We start from the raw sequence: 15,011 nt of genomic DNA, 5'->3' as shown, positions 1-15,011 counted from the left end.
CGCTCCTGTTGCCTCCTCCCTACCGAGGAAAACACCCCAAAACAGTATTCCTAGGCGTGAGTTAAAAAGGGATACAAAGGCAGGCGGGCTACCGGATCGGCTCGTAGCGACAGTAGAATGGCCTTTCACCCGTTCAAAGCGAGAGCCAGACAGTGAGGTGAGGTGCGAATCGAGGAGACCTGATGGAGGTGACCAGTGGTGGGGGTGGGGGCCGGTCACTTCCTGACCAGCTCGTGGCAGACATCTGGCTCCATCCCCCACCACCAGCTTGGCCACGCTAAAAGTCACTGCGCTCTATGCTCCTATGGCTGCCGCAGCTCACTGCTGCCAGCGACAGCTACCTAGCTTGTACCACCTCCCTCACTCTCTGTACCGTCCCGTGCACTGGTTTCGATCCCTGCATTTCTTCCATAAGTAGTAGGCTAGCAGCCCGGCTGCTCGCCCCCGTCCCTGGTCCTTTGCGCAAAGAGGAAAAAAGAAAAGCTCGTCGTCCCCCGTCCGCCCGCAGATCTACTGCTACACCTGTAAGCGTCTCCGCCTCCCTCCCCAAGCTTCCTGTTTCTCTCGCTCGCAGCTAGGGTTTTCTCTACTCCTTCTCTCGTCGCAGTTTGCGTTGGTGGTGGTGCGGGGGAGAAGAAAGGAGAGGGGATGGCGGGGAAGAGGGAGAGGATATCGATACGGAAGATCGAAAACCTGGCTGCGAGGCAGGTGACCTTCTCCAAGCGCCGGAGGGGCCTCTTCAAGAAGGCCGAGGAGCTCTCCATCCTCTGCGACGCCGAGGTCGGCCTCGCCGTCTTCTCCGCCACCGGCAAGCTCTTCAACTTCGCTAGCTCCAGGTATGTCTACACACATACGTGTCTGCCGTCTGAGAATTGATCTACCCTCGATCACATAGTTTGCGGGTTGTAGTTCTTCCGCCCTTCCAGGCTTGAGATTGATCCGGGTCGGTCGAGGTTGGACCTACTTTCTTCGTTTTCTGAATGCACGCTCTGATCGATTTGTCACTGTTTCTTGTTTTGATTCGGCGTGCTAATTAATCGATTCCACCAATTTATGTTTTGATTCGTGAGTTCTTGAGATCGAGAGTTCTTGTTATCCAGCTTATTCCAAAAGTCTGTCTTCATGTGCTGCTCACTGATCGAGTGATATTTGATGTGCTGTTCACTGAGTACTCTTCCTTTCCTCTTCAAATAGTTAGAACGCATGTGCTTGATTTGGATTTTGGATGGAACATGCCATATGTTTGTACCTTCTTTTGTTTCATGCTCAGCTATTCTTCTCTCCGTCTATTAATCAAGGACGAGTCAAACAGTCAAACTATGTGTAGATTCTTTAAGGCTTAGTTAATCATTTTCTTTGATTCCATTTTATATTAATATTTTGTATCGTTCTTCTGTTATGACATGTGGAAGAGAACTATAGAGAGGGAGAGTTTTCTTTCGGCAGCGTTGCCGTCCACTAAAATGAATTGTGTCCTAAAAACGCATCAGAGCTGAATGTCCCAACCGATACCAAGTAAAGTTATGGTGCATATGATTTTTTTATAGGAAAATCCTTTGGAACTCCATCTTACAAATTAAATAACTGCCATAGGAAAAAAAATCCTAAAGGAGTCAAAATCCTCCAAATTTCTCTAAAAATCCTCTAAATCGAAGTGGCTCTTAACCTTGAACTTGACCATGTAGACTATTAATACTCTACCGTTCTAAAAGGATGTGTACCTGACCTTACTGTTGCTACTAGTTTTTGTTATGCAATATCCTCCTTCTAAAATATGTTGTATATAAGTTTGTTTAAAGTAAAAGTTTGTAAGTTCGACCATATATAGAAAAATATGAACACATACAATATAAATCATAGAACTCTTCTGAATATGTTTTCAGACTATGCACTTGGTCTCATAGAAATTGATATAATTTTTTATATAACTGGTCAAATTTTAACTTTGACAAAAAAATATATAGATGCAACATATTTTGGTGAAGCGGGTATATCTCACGAAATAAGTAAAGTTATGGTGCCAGTAAGTAAAGTACAAATAAAGGACATGCGACACAAAACCTTCTCAAATATCCAACACAAATGTTAAAAATAAAACTGAAGTCCACAATAAACAATATTTTATAACTGTGAATTGAGGGAGCATATGTAATTAGCAAATTAATATCACTGATATGATTCCAATTTTGATGATTATTCAATGTTTATATCATAATTTACATTGGACCAAAAAGAGGTGTAGGTATGCATTTTAGAATTATAAAAATGTGTTTTTTTAAGGAAGTGCCCTTACAGTGATATAAAAATGTGAACTAATACAACTTCTGCAAACTTTTTACGAAACAGAGCAGTTTGACCATGATATATAATATTGGGCGCATAAACAATGTTAAATACCTTTTCATACAATGCAGAAGAGGTTGGACTCATGCCATTGTGACAAGTTCAGTTAGTATAGGTAGTTGACAGAGGATATATGGAAATACTGTTATCTAAATAAATGTGCCCGTTCATGTTGACTCTATCTGCAAACCTTTTCTATTTTTAAAACCTATTATTGCATAAATGCTGTAAGCTATAAATATCTTTACTGTTTGTAAATTAATCCCATGCATGCAATATCAACATATGCAAAATGCATATAGTCCAGACTAGTACAAATATGATGAATACTTCGCTGTGATGAACATGTTGGACGCGTTTCTGCAAAAATTAATTAGAAGATACAAAATATGACAATCATTATAACGTCGTGCAAAAATATGGAACATACAAGTATAAATTAGGGACTAAGCTGCATTCTTAAGGAATGATATCGTTATTATAGTTCCACCAAAATGCTTGTGCAGACTGCTACCGTGGGAAGTGGAAGATTTTGTGTGTGTGCGTGTGTGTTTTCCACAGAAATGCTTAAGAGATGCTGCATCAAGTCTAGTCTTTTCAAAAAAAAAAAAAGTCTAGTCTTTTCATGGCAAGCAGTGGACTCTGTATATCACTGACACGAGTTGGTTGCGCATGCATGACATGATTTATCAAGATGCATGGCTTGGTAAAGCTACATTTGTACCCGTGTAGAACTAATGGTCAGGACTCTTGGACAAAAATGGTTAAAAAAGTTTGACCAGTCCAATCATATATGACCCCTTAAAACTTCGTACCACTAGTCCAAGCTCGTAGCAGCATTGCACATCGGATTCATCCCAGTACCAGTCCAAACGTGTACCTTCTTTTCAGGTTGGGCAAATGTTTATGCAATAATATATACCAAACTTGAGTAAGGCAAATATCAGAGGGTGGAGGACCTGCTGCGAAAAATAACTACATCAGATTGCCTTTTTCACTCTAGGGTAAAGATACAGATTCCAGTGCGGTTAACTCACAGGAGAACAGGAGAAATATGTACCATTCTGCGCAGTGACACGCACATTGTTCGCTTGAGAGCATCTTCACCGGCGGCTTCCAAATAGTCGCGGGCACTGCCATATGGGGGCGTTGGCAGAGGATCCTCTATTTGGGGATGCTGCTCCGATACCGGCGTTCCCCATATGCCAGTCTCGATAGATTTTGAAAATTTAAAATCAAATTGCTAAAACGATATTCATACCGTCGTTCCACAAGGCGTCTCCATCCGCGAAAACCGTCGTTTCGCAAGGTGCCGGCGCGCGCTCTTGGCCAACGGGCCGGCACGGGGTTGTCGGCACTTTTATTGGGCTCGAAAAAGCGCCGGTGCCGTTTGGGATGCACCGGTGTGAGCCTATTTTCATTACCGGCCCCTAAAACGCTATCGGGAGCGCCGGTGGAGATGCTCTGAGAAACGTCTAATCGAGAAAAGGGATAAAAAGTAGAAATGTCGAGTTTGCATGGGCAATGGCTGTTATGCATCTAGTTCTAATTTCTTCCTGACGCTATCATGAGTAATATTTTTATCAAATCATATGATCCATGCATGCAATTCTCTTTGTGGTATGTACATTAATTGGATTCATCTTTTAGCTTCCCATAAAAAACAATTGGGCGGCCCTCAGCGACTCCCCTCCTCCCCATCCCCGGCGGCTCCCCTCCTCCCGCCGCCTGAGGCGCCGCCGGGCAAAGCCCTGGAGGTGTGGCGGCGGCGGCGGACTTCCTCGACCACGATAGGCGTGGGGGCGCGGGTTCGCGTCTCCGGTGGCGGCGATCCGCATCGGCCTATCGACGGCGGTGCCATGGAGCGGCATCGACCAGAGGAGGGAGAGGATCTCCATCGTTTGGCGGGCAGCGACGGTGGTTCGGGTCCGAGCTGGGTCCTGACGGGCTCGGGTGGGCTGCGATCATCCTGCTGCGTTGACAACGATGCCGGCTTCGTGCAGGTTTCTGGGTTCATTCCGAGGTACGAGGACGCCATGGGCGACTGTCCTGGGAATGGTGGTGGCAGCCTCCTCCTTTGCCGGAGGTGGTCGGATGGTTGCTAGGGTGGCGGATCACGAGATCCGTCTACTTCGGCGATGAAGATCTAGTCGACGACGAGCTAGCAGTGAGGGGCCACCGGTGAAAACCGCGCCTTGACATCGCTCTTGACGGATGATGGCGGCGGCTATTGGCGTCGTTCCCTTGCGAAGACATCATCTTTGCTGGCCTCTCCGCTGGTTCTTGCCGAGTTGGGGACTAGCGGCTGTCGGTGAAAACCATGCCACAATTGGTGGGCGATGGCGGCGTTAAGCGTCGCTTCCTTCTTGAAGGCATCGTCGTCACAGTCTGCGGCTACTCACTCGTGCTGCTCCAGGGGAAACCCTAGATCTGGGTCTCCCGGATCGGATGATGACGGCGCTTCCTGTGTCGTTCTTCCTCTTGGGGCATTATTTTTGGAGCAACGGCTGGATGGAGGTGGATCTTTGGTGGAGTGGTGTTCATCTACCACATTGACGTTGATGATTCTCGGCGGCGTGGAGCTGCAGGGTATCGAAGACGGGCGCGGGCTGCTGGACGCGTGCAGGATGGTGGAGCTGTCTGGCGTCATGGTGACATCGACGGAAGGTCTGGCAAGGTCAATGCGATGATCCCTCTTGAAGATGGTTGTGAGGAAGACGGCGATAGCTATTTCTGTGGCATGTGTGCTGGCGTGCGTTGAGAGTCTGCTTGACTGGATGTGCTTCTCACCTGCTATTGGGTGGCTTGGGAAGGCATTTGATTGTTTGGATGATATGAGTTGGTGTTTTGTCACCCCCTCATCCCTCTGTAGGTTTAGCAAGGTGGTTTCGAGATTGATCTTTTTAATTGCTCTTGTAAGATGTTGTGAATAATCTAATAAAAAACCGTGTGCATCCCTTGGATGCAGAAACTGGGGTGATTTCCCCCATTCCGAAAAATAATAATTTGTAGCTTAATTGTGGTTCATACACTAATTTGATAGGGACGGTACATAAGCTAGGGACGGTTGTAGCTAGCACATTTTTTTTCTTAATTCTTTTTGAGAGATACTAGCTCATTTATATGAGCCCGTTGCCTTGTCCAAAAGACTAAGAGATGTCTAGCACTAGCCATGTCCAACAGGTATTACTATTATTTCGATAAAGGAAATATATTAATATCATCGTGAACAAACCAATTACATCGTCTCAAATTCTAATTTTTTTTCCGACGGTCATGGATTGGTACCTGGATTTTGTGTTAGGGCAAGGACTCTTAGCCGGATATAACCCCTCTATAGCTTTTTAGAAAGTGTGGCTAAGGACACTACCCGCTAAAAGGTGGCTATAGATTTTCATGCAGGTTGCGGATATAGCCTATAGCCCGCTATTTAAAACTATGTACGTCTTGGCCCACAAAGGAAATGGAGATTGTCTATAGCGGTCCTGGTTAGTAATCCGTCTCACAAAGATGCTTCTCAAAACATATTTTTGGCGCATGCCTTTCATGAAATATTCAGTTTCCATAGAGACTTTCGAACATGGGCCTGCTTGGATGTTATGCAAAAAATTGGGAGAACAAACCTAGTCTTTCAAACCGTAATCTCTTCGAATTATTGTTGACACACAACACCAATTCATTCACATCCATCTCAAGCACCCATATATAAATACCAAATCTTCCAATCCAAGTATCCAACCCATGGAAATATATAATCAAGTTTATAGTACAACTCAAACATGTTAATATGGAATGGAAGAAACACTACAACATGGTAGGACATACAAGGCGTTTATATCCCCCAAGCAAGATGGCTAAGCACCATAGAAATAGTTTGCACAATGCTTAATGACCACCACGGTAAAAGGTATCACAAAAATAATTTCCATTGCACTTTGTCTAGCTTGGTGGTTCAATATCTTCATGAATTTAAGGAAATGGAGATTGTTTGTAGTGGTCCTGGTTGTAATCCGCCTCACAAATATGCTTCTCAAGACATAGTTTTGGCGCATGCCTGCCATGAAATATTCAGCTTCTATAGAGGCTTTCGAACATGGGCCTGCTTGGATGTCATGCAAAAAATTGGGAGAACAAAATTACTCTTTCAAACCATAATCTCTTTGAATTATTGTTGACAACACAACACCAGTTCATCCACATCCATCTCAAGAACACGTATATAAATACCAAATCTTCCACATCCAAGTATCCAACCCATGGAAATATATAATCAAGTTTACAGTACAATTCAAGCGTGTTAATATGGAATGGAAGAAACACTACAACATGGTAGGACATACAAGGCGTTTATATCCCTCAAGCTAGATGGCTAAGCACCATAGAAATTGTTTGCACAATGCTTAATGACCACCATGGTAAAAGGTATCTCGAAAAGGTATCACTATCTTCATGAATTTGTTTTACGAACACTTATTGCAACATGATATATAAAATAATGACACATTTGGACATGGTGAGTATCACTATCTTCATTTGTTTAATTTCAATTAAGGCCTAAAATTTCATCCGTTCAAATCAAAAATTCATTTCATTCGTTGGGGGTTGATCCCTCGTTGTTGAAATCCTAGATCCATCAAACAAACTAAAATGGAGGGTTCAATTATCCGTGGTTAAAGAACAAACCTTCAATGTTTAGAGACTTCTTCCTTCGTCTTACCAAAATCCTTGAGCAAGTCATCATTCTACATGCAACCCTCCTCACACCGGAGGCAAATCTGTACTCCATCTTCCTCGGTGTGGATCGGCACACCATCATCACCACAGTAGATTTGAGGAGAGAGATGCACACAATTAGAGAAGATAAAAAAAGATAAGTAAAGAACTAATTTGGAGATTGGAGAGAGAACATAATGGCAGGTAGGGAACATCGGAGGACTCGGGCTAGACTTCCGCGGGGGAAGAGACATGATATTAACCCACCGTGAACATTTTCGCATGTATTGAACTTGTATACAATCTCTATATGAGGCAAGTCTAAGGGAAGGGGAGTGGGGCCATATAGGGTTTATAATTGGCGGTGTGAGGAGTTGGCCGATAAGGTGGGAGTATGGCTAGTGTTTACAGGGGAGGAGTGGGGAGCAATGTGGATTTGTATGAGGGTTCTCTAGAAATGTGCTGTGAGAGTGGAGGTTAGAGTTTGTTATATGGTTCTTTGAGCAAGTGTGGCACAACATTATGCGGTGTTGTTGCGCAATGTCCCATAGTGGGTCTAGTGGGTTGACTTTGGTGGTGGGATACACTTGTCGGTAGGAATCAGCACGACCAGTCCCGCTTGGTCATTGAGCACTGAGCTGAGGTGCGATGAGCGGTCGTGTCACGCACTACAAGATGGTTGAAGGTATCTTCCTGCCCCTTATTCACTTGAATCACCAAAACCGGTGTGAAGCATTCATATATGTTGTCGTTCTCCTAGCACGACATTTACAATTGTTGCCTCTTACTTTCCACCTATCCCATTGTATTTACGTTTCGTGATAAACTCTATAGTGCCACATTTATGGCGTTTCCTTTGATGCATGCCCTGGAAAGTTGGATGTGTCATTGTAAGTTATTTTCTAAAACGTCCTCTCCTCCAGACGACCGAGGGGGGAACCATAAATCTTCCTTGCCGCAAGCACCCCCTCCCATTCTTCCTCCCTCGGCCACTCCCTAAGGTTGTTATCGGCCTAAGCGCCGCAACACCGATGATGAGGGCGGCGGGGATGTGCTTGGATAGCCCTCGCACGGTGGCGGGGAGGGAAGCCACCAGGATTGAAGCTTGGTCTCCGCCGCTGGGGGCGTCGCTCGGCAGTGCCTCCGTCTTCCCATGCTCCTCTTCCTAGCAGGGGTGGCCGATTGATGGTGTGTTGTCGATGGCGGTCTTGGCGGGGACCATGGAAGCTGGGGCAGCGGCCCCAGATGGTGGTGGTGGCACCGACATCGGAGTTGGTGATAATCGAGCTGGCTGCAGGTTTGGGGGAGGCATGGCTGCCGGTGAAAATTGAGCCCAACTTCAGTCGTGGTGGACGATGATGGCGCCTTCGTGTTGCGACCTTGTTGAATGCATTGTTGCTCTAGCCTTCGTCTCCTCGCCTGGGCTGCTCCGGAGGAAACTGCAGATTTTGGTCTACCGGATCGGACGATGGTGACGCACGGCGCCGTTCCCCCCTAGGGTCATCGTTTTTGGAGCAGATGCTGACTGGAGGCGCTCTGAGGTGGATTTGCAAGGTTCTTACCACATTGATGACTGTGGGTCTCAGCGGAGCGGTGCCACGGAGTCACAACGGAGGACGCGCGCTGAGGTGCAAGCGTAAGGAGGAGGCTTCATATGATGCCATGGTGGCATCATTGGTAGTATCCTTGAAGTTTATGATGATCTTAAGCATGAAAATTGTCTGGCGGCAGCGTGTACATGAGGTGCTCGTTAAGAGTCCGTTACACCGGACGAGCGCTCTCATTTCGCTTGTAGGGCGTCTCAGGGTGTACGATATGATCCCGATTCCTAGCCGATGGAGGGATTTCGTTGTTTTCCACGCATAAGGCTGTGTTGACATGATCTTCACCCATTGTCGAGTTTGTAGGTGTCGTGTGGAGGCTTTAGTTTTTTTGATGTATGCTCTTTATCCCACCTTTGTTGGATAAATTAATAAAGAAGGTTGTCTGCATCTTTTCGCCGCCCCCCTCCCGCACACACACATACACACATAGACGCAGACACAAAGGTTGCACATTTTTCTACCAATAGATTCTTTTTCATGAAGGTAATATATTAATATCGCTAAGATTCCCATTATACTTAGTATCTGCACCAAAAAAATGTCCAAAGACATCACGGTGCACACAACCAAGTATTGCTTTTTAAGATAAAGAGAGAAAATAAAACAAAAGACCATGCTACTAGAAGGTGCACACAGTAGAACTCTAACCACCACCAAAGACTCACTACTACAAAATAGCCTACCAGTCGTGTGTCATTTTTGCCTACCAGTCTTGGGCCCTGACCCGCCACTGGTACCTAGACAATGGTAAGGTCTTACTAGTCACGTGTGTACTCGACACATAACTAATATGGTAGGTACTAGTCACGTGTGGGCCTGACACGCTGCCAATAAAGTATTAGTCGCGTGCGCCGGTTAGGTCCGCTGCTAGTGTGATTTTTTCGCAATTTTAAAAAAAGTAGGGACCATTGCTCAACTGTCCACATGATTTTACACAAAACACCCTAAAAATAACAGAAAGCAATCGAGTCCATGTCGCCTCTTGTGGAGTTGACAAGAGGAGATGACCAGTAGGAGGTTGTCGGAGAAGGTGTCAGCTGTGGCGGAGCACGGCATCGGAGTAGGTTGTTGGCGGAGGCGGAGCAGGACCAAGAGGTGGGCGGAGGAGCAGGGTGTCGGATGTGGGCGAAGTAGCAGGGCGTCGGAGGTGCTCACCATCATTGGAGAGGAGGCGGTCACCGTCGCCGGAGAGGAGCTGGTCGCCGGAGTGGTGATCATCTTTGGGGAGAAGGAGGAGAAGTGGAAGAGAAGGAGAGAAGAAGGTGGAAGAGGAGGAAAGGAAAAGGTGGAGAAGTGAAAGAGGAGAAGAGAATAAGGTGGAGAAGTGGGAAGAGTAGGAGGGGAGAAGGTGAAGAGGAGGAAGTGGAGGAGGGGATAAGGTGGAGAAGTGGTAGATGAGGAGGGAAAATTTTGAAATGAAAGAGAGGGAATTTTGTTTCTAGAATTTTTTAGATTTAATTTTTTGTGCCGAAATCTAAAACCTGAAAAACCTCTATTTTACTTTTTGATTTTTTGGAATCTAAAAGTTTGCTAAACGGCCGAAGGTTTGTTGAAATCGGATGTAAAAAAATTCGCAAATACATTTTCATATAACTTTTTTCATCGGAGATTGTATGCAACTAGAAAAGCCACTTTACTGAAACATGATGTCATTTTGCATAATATATCAAAATTTATGTTTCTTAATTTTCCTTAAAACTAGATGACATAACACTTGGCCATCTCGAAGGATTTTCTTTTTTTGAATTTTCTATCATTTTTTTAAAAAAATTTAGACCTGAAAAGGTGTTATCGATCCACCTACTAGTCGCGTGCGCTACTCTCCGCTATGCTACCGGTCGTGTGCGTTTAGATTGGTGTGTTGCCAATGAGCGTCTCCCTATAAGTTTTTCCTACTAGTGACTACACCTGAACTACAAGCGAGATTCTCCAAAAGCAACGTCTCCAAGAAAAAATAATGCATAAATATTGTCATCGTCTGATTGCAGATCTTGAATTTTCACCCTACAAAAAGTCCGAGTTTTCAAAATAATTAATGCCTTCAATAAAGCCATTGTCAGGTACAACCAATGAAGGCTAGATCTTATAGTTTCATCCTAAAAATTGTGTCTCGGTACTAGAGAAGCACCACGAAGAATGCAGTCCACATGTGCTGCCACTCCCGCTTGCCAAGGCTGCTGCCGCAAGTTGCCCACACCCGACACACAGGCAGAACGTGTGCCACATTATCCTCGTCGCAACCTGTACCCTCTCCACCATTACCAACCTTCGATCTCCCATCATGTGACGTTCTTTACCCCTTTTAATTTCATGAAAATTTATATTAAGACATGTCCCACGCAACCAACAAATAGCGAAGCTTCACACCTTGCCCAAATAAAGCCACTCTGGTTAAAGATAAATGGCGCGCATGACTGCATCAATTTCGCTCTAGATATCCAGTAACGCCAATCTCCAAGAGGAAGACCAAAACACGTCGGCTGTCAGAACGAGTAGACCGACAAGCAGCAGATCAATGCCTTGGTGCTCGAAGAAGAGGAGGGCCAGACCACCTTTATTCTCTGATGCTGACAAGCAAGGCCCACGCTACCATCCGCCAACCGCGCAGATCAACTCCACGCAGCCCCTGTATGAAAGTCCATAACCCTGTAGTACAGTTTCTTTTCTAAATTTCTTATCTCACCCATTAAAATTTCAAAAACAGAGGTGTGTTACACATTACAGAGAGAGGTGGTCTCCCCACAGATCGGCGGCGAGCCTTTTATCCGTTTTCTTGAAACGATAGGACCATAGAGTGAGATCAGAGGTTATGTTTCATTACAGTGCTAGTGTTGGTCGATGCCTCTGAATACTTTTGCATTTCTTGCGTCCTAAAATCTTTCAAAGTATGATCTGAGCGACGGAGTTCCATATGGAGCATGGGAGGTTGGCAGATAGCATTGATTTCGGTAGACGGCAGAAGGGTTCTGAATCGGGGCTTATGACGATCCTTTGCCAAACTGCAACAGCAGCAGGACATCAAAAGAACAGAGGGTGCAGGTCTTCCTGGCTCCGACACGTGGGGCATTCCTCAGAGACGATAATGTTTTTGTGCTTAAGGTTGGCCCTAGTATTTAGTCTGTTTAGGTGCGTCAGCCACTCGAAGTCCTTCCTTGTTGGGCAGGCGCGATGTCCAAATGTGAGCAGTGTTAGGGTCCTGCAGATCGCGTTGGACCAGTTTGTAGGGCCCCTTGGCGGAGAAGCAAGCACCGTCCAGAAGAAGACGCCGATCCGGCTCATTCCAGTTTCCAGACAGCAACACCCTGCAGAGGAGGAATCAAGAGAGCAAGCTGATCTGCTGCTGCATTAGTCAGTCGATTACGTAGGCCATTGGCAATTCCATTGTGCAGAACCTCATGTAGAAATGCGTTTTGTTGGGTGTGGTGGGGGTAGATGCAGGGGGTTCTGTAGCTAGTGGTTCAGAGAGTAGCCATCTATCATGCCAGAAGAAAATTGCATGTCTATTGCCAAGCTCGCATTGTGTGAGCTGCGAGAGTATAGTGATGTGTTTATTAATGAGGGCACCTAAGTATGATGGGGAGGATGTATGATGTGAGAATTCTGAGTGTTGAAGCAACCATTGTTTCCAAGGGAAGTTTTCTGCATGCAACAATTTGAAGCAAAATTTTAGAAGCAAACAAACATGCCTAAGAGATTAAGGCCAGGCTCTAGCGCTCTGCTTTTGAATGCTCAATGATTTCGTCTTCTTAACTGATGCCTCCTCTTATAAACACCTAATAAGCCTTCGTTTATCTTTTTTAAGGAATTCATTTAACTTTCTTTCTTTATTTAGTATAGCAAGGGCATCATTCATCTAGTCCTTTTAGGCGTTATAGTTTCATGAGGTGTACCCATCACATGGAGAATATGATGAGAGCTTTCACGTGGAGATGTGTGCAACGTGTCTTCCTTTGCTGTAGTAGTCTGGCCTCCTTAATCCACAGGATCCCTTCAAAACAAATCTAGGAGTAAATTAATTAAACTATTGATTGTTTGTTTGGGTAGCTTATCAAGCACTAAAATAATGCCGAAATAAAACACTGTACACTGATTAATTTATGTTTTCTACATCACTGAAGCATGAACCAGATTATTGATCGGTATAACTCCCATTCCAAGACACTTCAGAGATCAGATGAGCCATCTCAGTTGGACTTGCGTGTAAGCTAAAAAAAACATATGCACCACCAGTACCTGCAGATAGATTTGCATATGCATGTAAGTGATTTAATTTCTGTCATATGGTAGGAGGACGGCAATTGTACAAAACTAAGGGAGGAACTTGCAGAAGCAAGTCTTTGGCTCCGGTAAGATTGTACTGGTTCTTTGTCTAAAACATTTAGTAACGAATTTCATTAGACCAACAAGTTCACTCAAATCACGAAGAAAAGTGCAGAATGCCACTTTGACAACTTGTTTGACTGTTGTAATGGTTTCACATTTGCAATCTTCTTTAGGCAGATGAGAGGAGAGGAGCTGCAGAGCCTGAACGTCCAGCAGCTTCAGGCTCTCGAGAAGAGCCTCGAGTCTGGGCTCGGTTCAGTGCTGAAAACCAAGGTACGCGTGACAACATGAAGCTATCTGTTGGATGGAGTGATGTTCTTGGTGAGTTGCACACCTTAACAATCTCCATAATGCAGAGCAAAAAAATCATGGACGAGATCAGCGAGCTAGAGAGAAAGGCAAGTGGCCCGTTTCCCCCGGCCTGATAATGTTTGCATGGAAACTTCAGAAAAAAACGTAGGAGTAGTTGAATTTTTCAGAAATCAAATTTTGTTTTGCCAACATGTAATAGCTCCACTTGTGTTCTTGAACAGAGAGTGCAACTGATAGAGGAAAATTCAAGGCTAAAGGAGCAAGTGAGTCCCTCCATTATTTTTTTCCGTATTCTCTGTGTTGTTCTACTCCCATTTGATTGGATGATGATCTGAAGTTGCAGGCGTCCAAGATGGAGATGCAAGTCGCTGCTGATTCGCCAGTGGTGTATGAGGAAGGGCAGTCGTCTGAATCTGTCACCAACACTTCGTATCCACGCCCTCCCCTCGACACCGAGGACAGCTCTGACACATCTCTCAGGCTCGGGTGAGTTCATGCCACAAGTACCATCCATACCTTCAAGCATTCAACTCACAAGCCAAGTCCTGTATGAAATGGCATATGATTTATAGAAATGGCATTCATGGTATGATTTTTGTGTGCTGCAGATTACCACTTTTCAACTCAAAGTGATTGTCTGGAAATTATCTCAAGCAAAGTGATGCTGCTGGTTACGACAACTCCTGAACAGATCAGTGATCAGCGCGCCGCATCGAATAAACCGTTTAAGCATGCTTGGATGATGTGTGTAATCTAAGAGATGACTGGCTTTTGTTACATGTAGTATAGTGCAGCATAATAAGAGAACAGGTTCTTTTGATGTTACCTGCTACTTTTTTTTTCATCCTTGTCCTGTTATCTGCCATAAGGTTTTAGTAGCCCCCTGGTGATCTATCAGAACTCAAGAGTTGTTTCAGCCACATGAATTATTGATTTCAACATAAAAAGGGTCTGTTAGGATGTTCTTCACGAAGCAATATCCTTCTTTGAGGAAAACTTCCGTGCTAGTGAGTAGTGTGAACAAATAAAACAGGGTTAGAAGAATTTGCATGAGAAGAAAATTTGTCCTTTGCCCCTGGTGATCTATCAGAACTCAGAGTTGTTTCAGCCACATGAGCTATTGATTTCAACATAAAAAGGATCTGTTAGGATGTTCTTCACGAAGCAATATCCTTCTTTGAGGAAAACTTCTGTGCTAGTGAGTAGTGGGAACAAATAAAACAGGGTTAGAAGAATTTGCATGAGAAGAAAATTTGTCCTTTGAACTTTCTGCCTAACCTGCACAAAGTAAGCATTATTTAACAGCAATCACCTCTCCTGCTTTAGACAGGCAAATCTGTCCAGTCCCTCATGTCTTCTATTTGACGGCAGTAAAGTGAGACATCACCTTTAGTATCTTCAGCTTTAGATCAGAATCAACTAGCATATGAATGTTACAATGGCAGATCAAGTTTGTTCAGTGCACCGGGATGATTCCTGATTTTTCTCTGAATTACATTCCCAACCAAGGAAAACTGTAGCCAGATCTTGAATTACATCCCATAAAACATAATAAAAGAGCAATGGGTAATTTCACTTTTAAAAGCTTAGAGGTTGCAGATTTCTGTTGTATTTATTTAGTTAGCTAACCTACACCTTGCTTGGACAAAAGGCTTAGTTTCTGTTACTGTATTAGTTTCCTTAGCTGAATACAAAAAAAAATTGTCAAATGGTGAA

The 15,011-nt window shown here is 44.5% G+C and overlaps 1 protein-coding gene across 2 annotated transcripts; it reads left to right on the top strand.

Annotated features, from left to right (window-relative positions):
* Positions 1-386: 386 nt before the first annotated feature.
* On the top strand, positions 387-14,268 carry LOC124701654 (MADS-box transcription factor 47-like). 2 transcript variants are annotated; one of them, XM_047233748.1, is made up of 9 exons: positions 387-524; positions 608-836; positions 12,779-12,860; positions 12,948-13,006; positions 13,157-13,256; positions 13,340-13,381; positions 13,517-13,558; positions 13,633-13,781; positions 13,904-14,268. In XM_047233748.1, exons 2-9 carry the CDS (start codon positions 649-651, stop codon positions 13,926-13,928), a joined length of 687 nt encoding a protein of 228 aa, XP_047089704.1. In that variant the 5' UTR covers positions 387-524; positions 608-648; the 3' UTR covers positions 13,929-14,268. The 2 variants fall into 2 exon arrangements, with proteins under 2 accessions (XP_047089704.1, XP_047089705.1); XM_047233749.1 differs by having other exon boundaries at positions 391-524; positions 13,639-13,781.
* Positions 14,269-15,011: the final 743 nt, after the last annotated feature.

Source organism: Lolium rigidum, chromosome 3, assembly GCF_022539505.1.
Source record: "Lolium rigidum isolate FL_2022 chromosome 3, APGP_CSIRO_Lrig_0.1, whole genome shotgun sequence".
Taxonomy (NCBI): domain Eukaryota; kingdom Viridiplantae; phylum Streptophyta; class Magnoliopsida; order Poales; family Poaceae; genus Lolium; species Lolium rigidum.
Note: the sequence above shows the minus strand (reverse complement) of the source record. Positions and strands in the feature narration are given on the sequence as shown.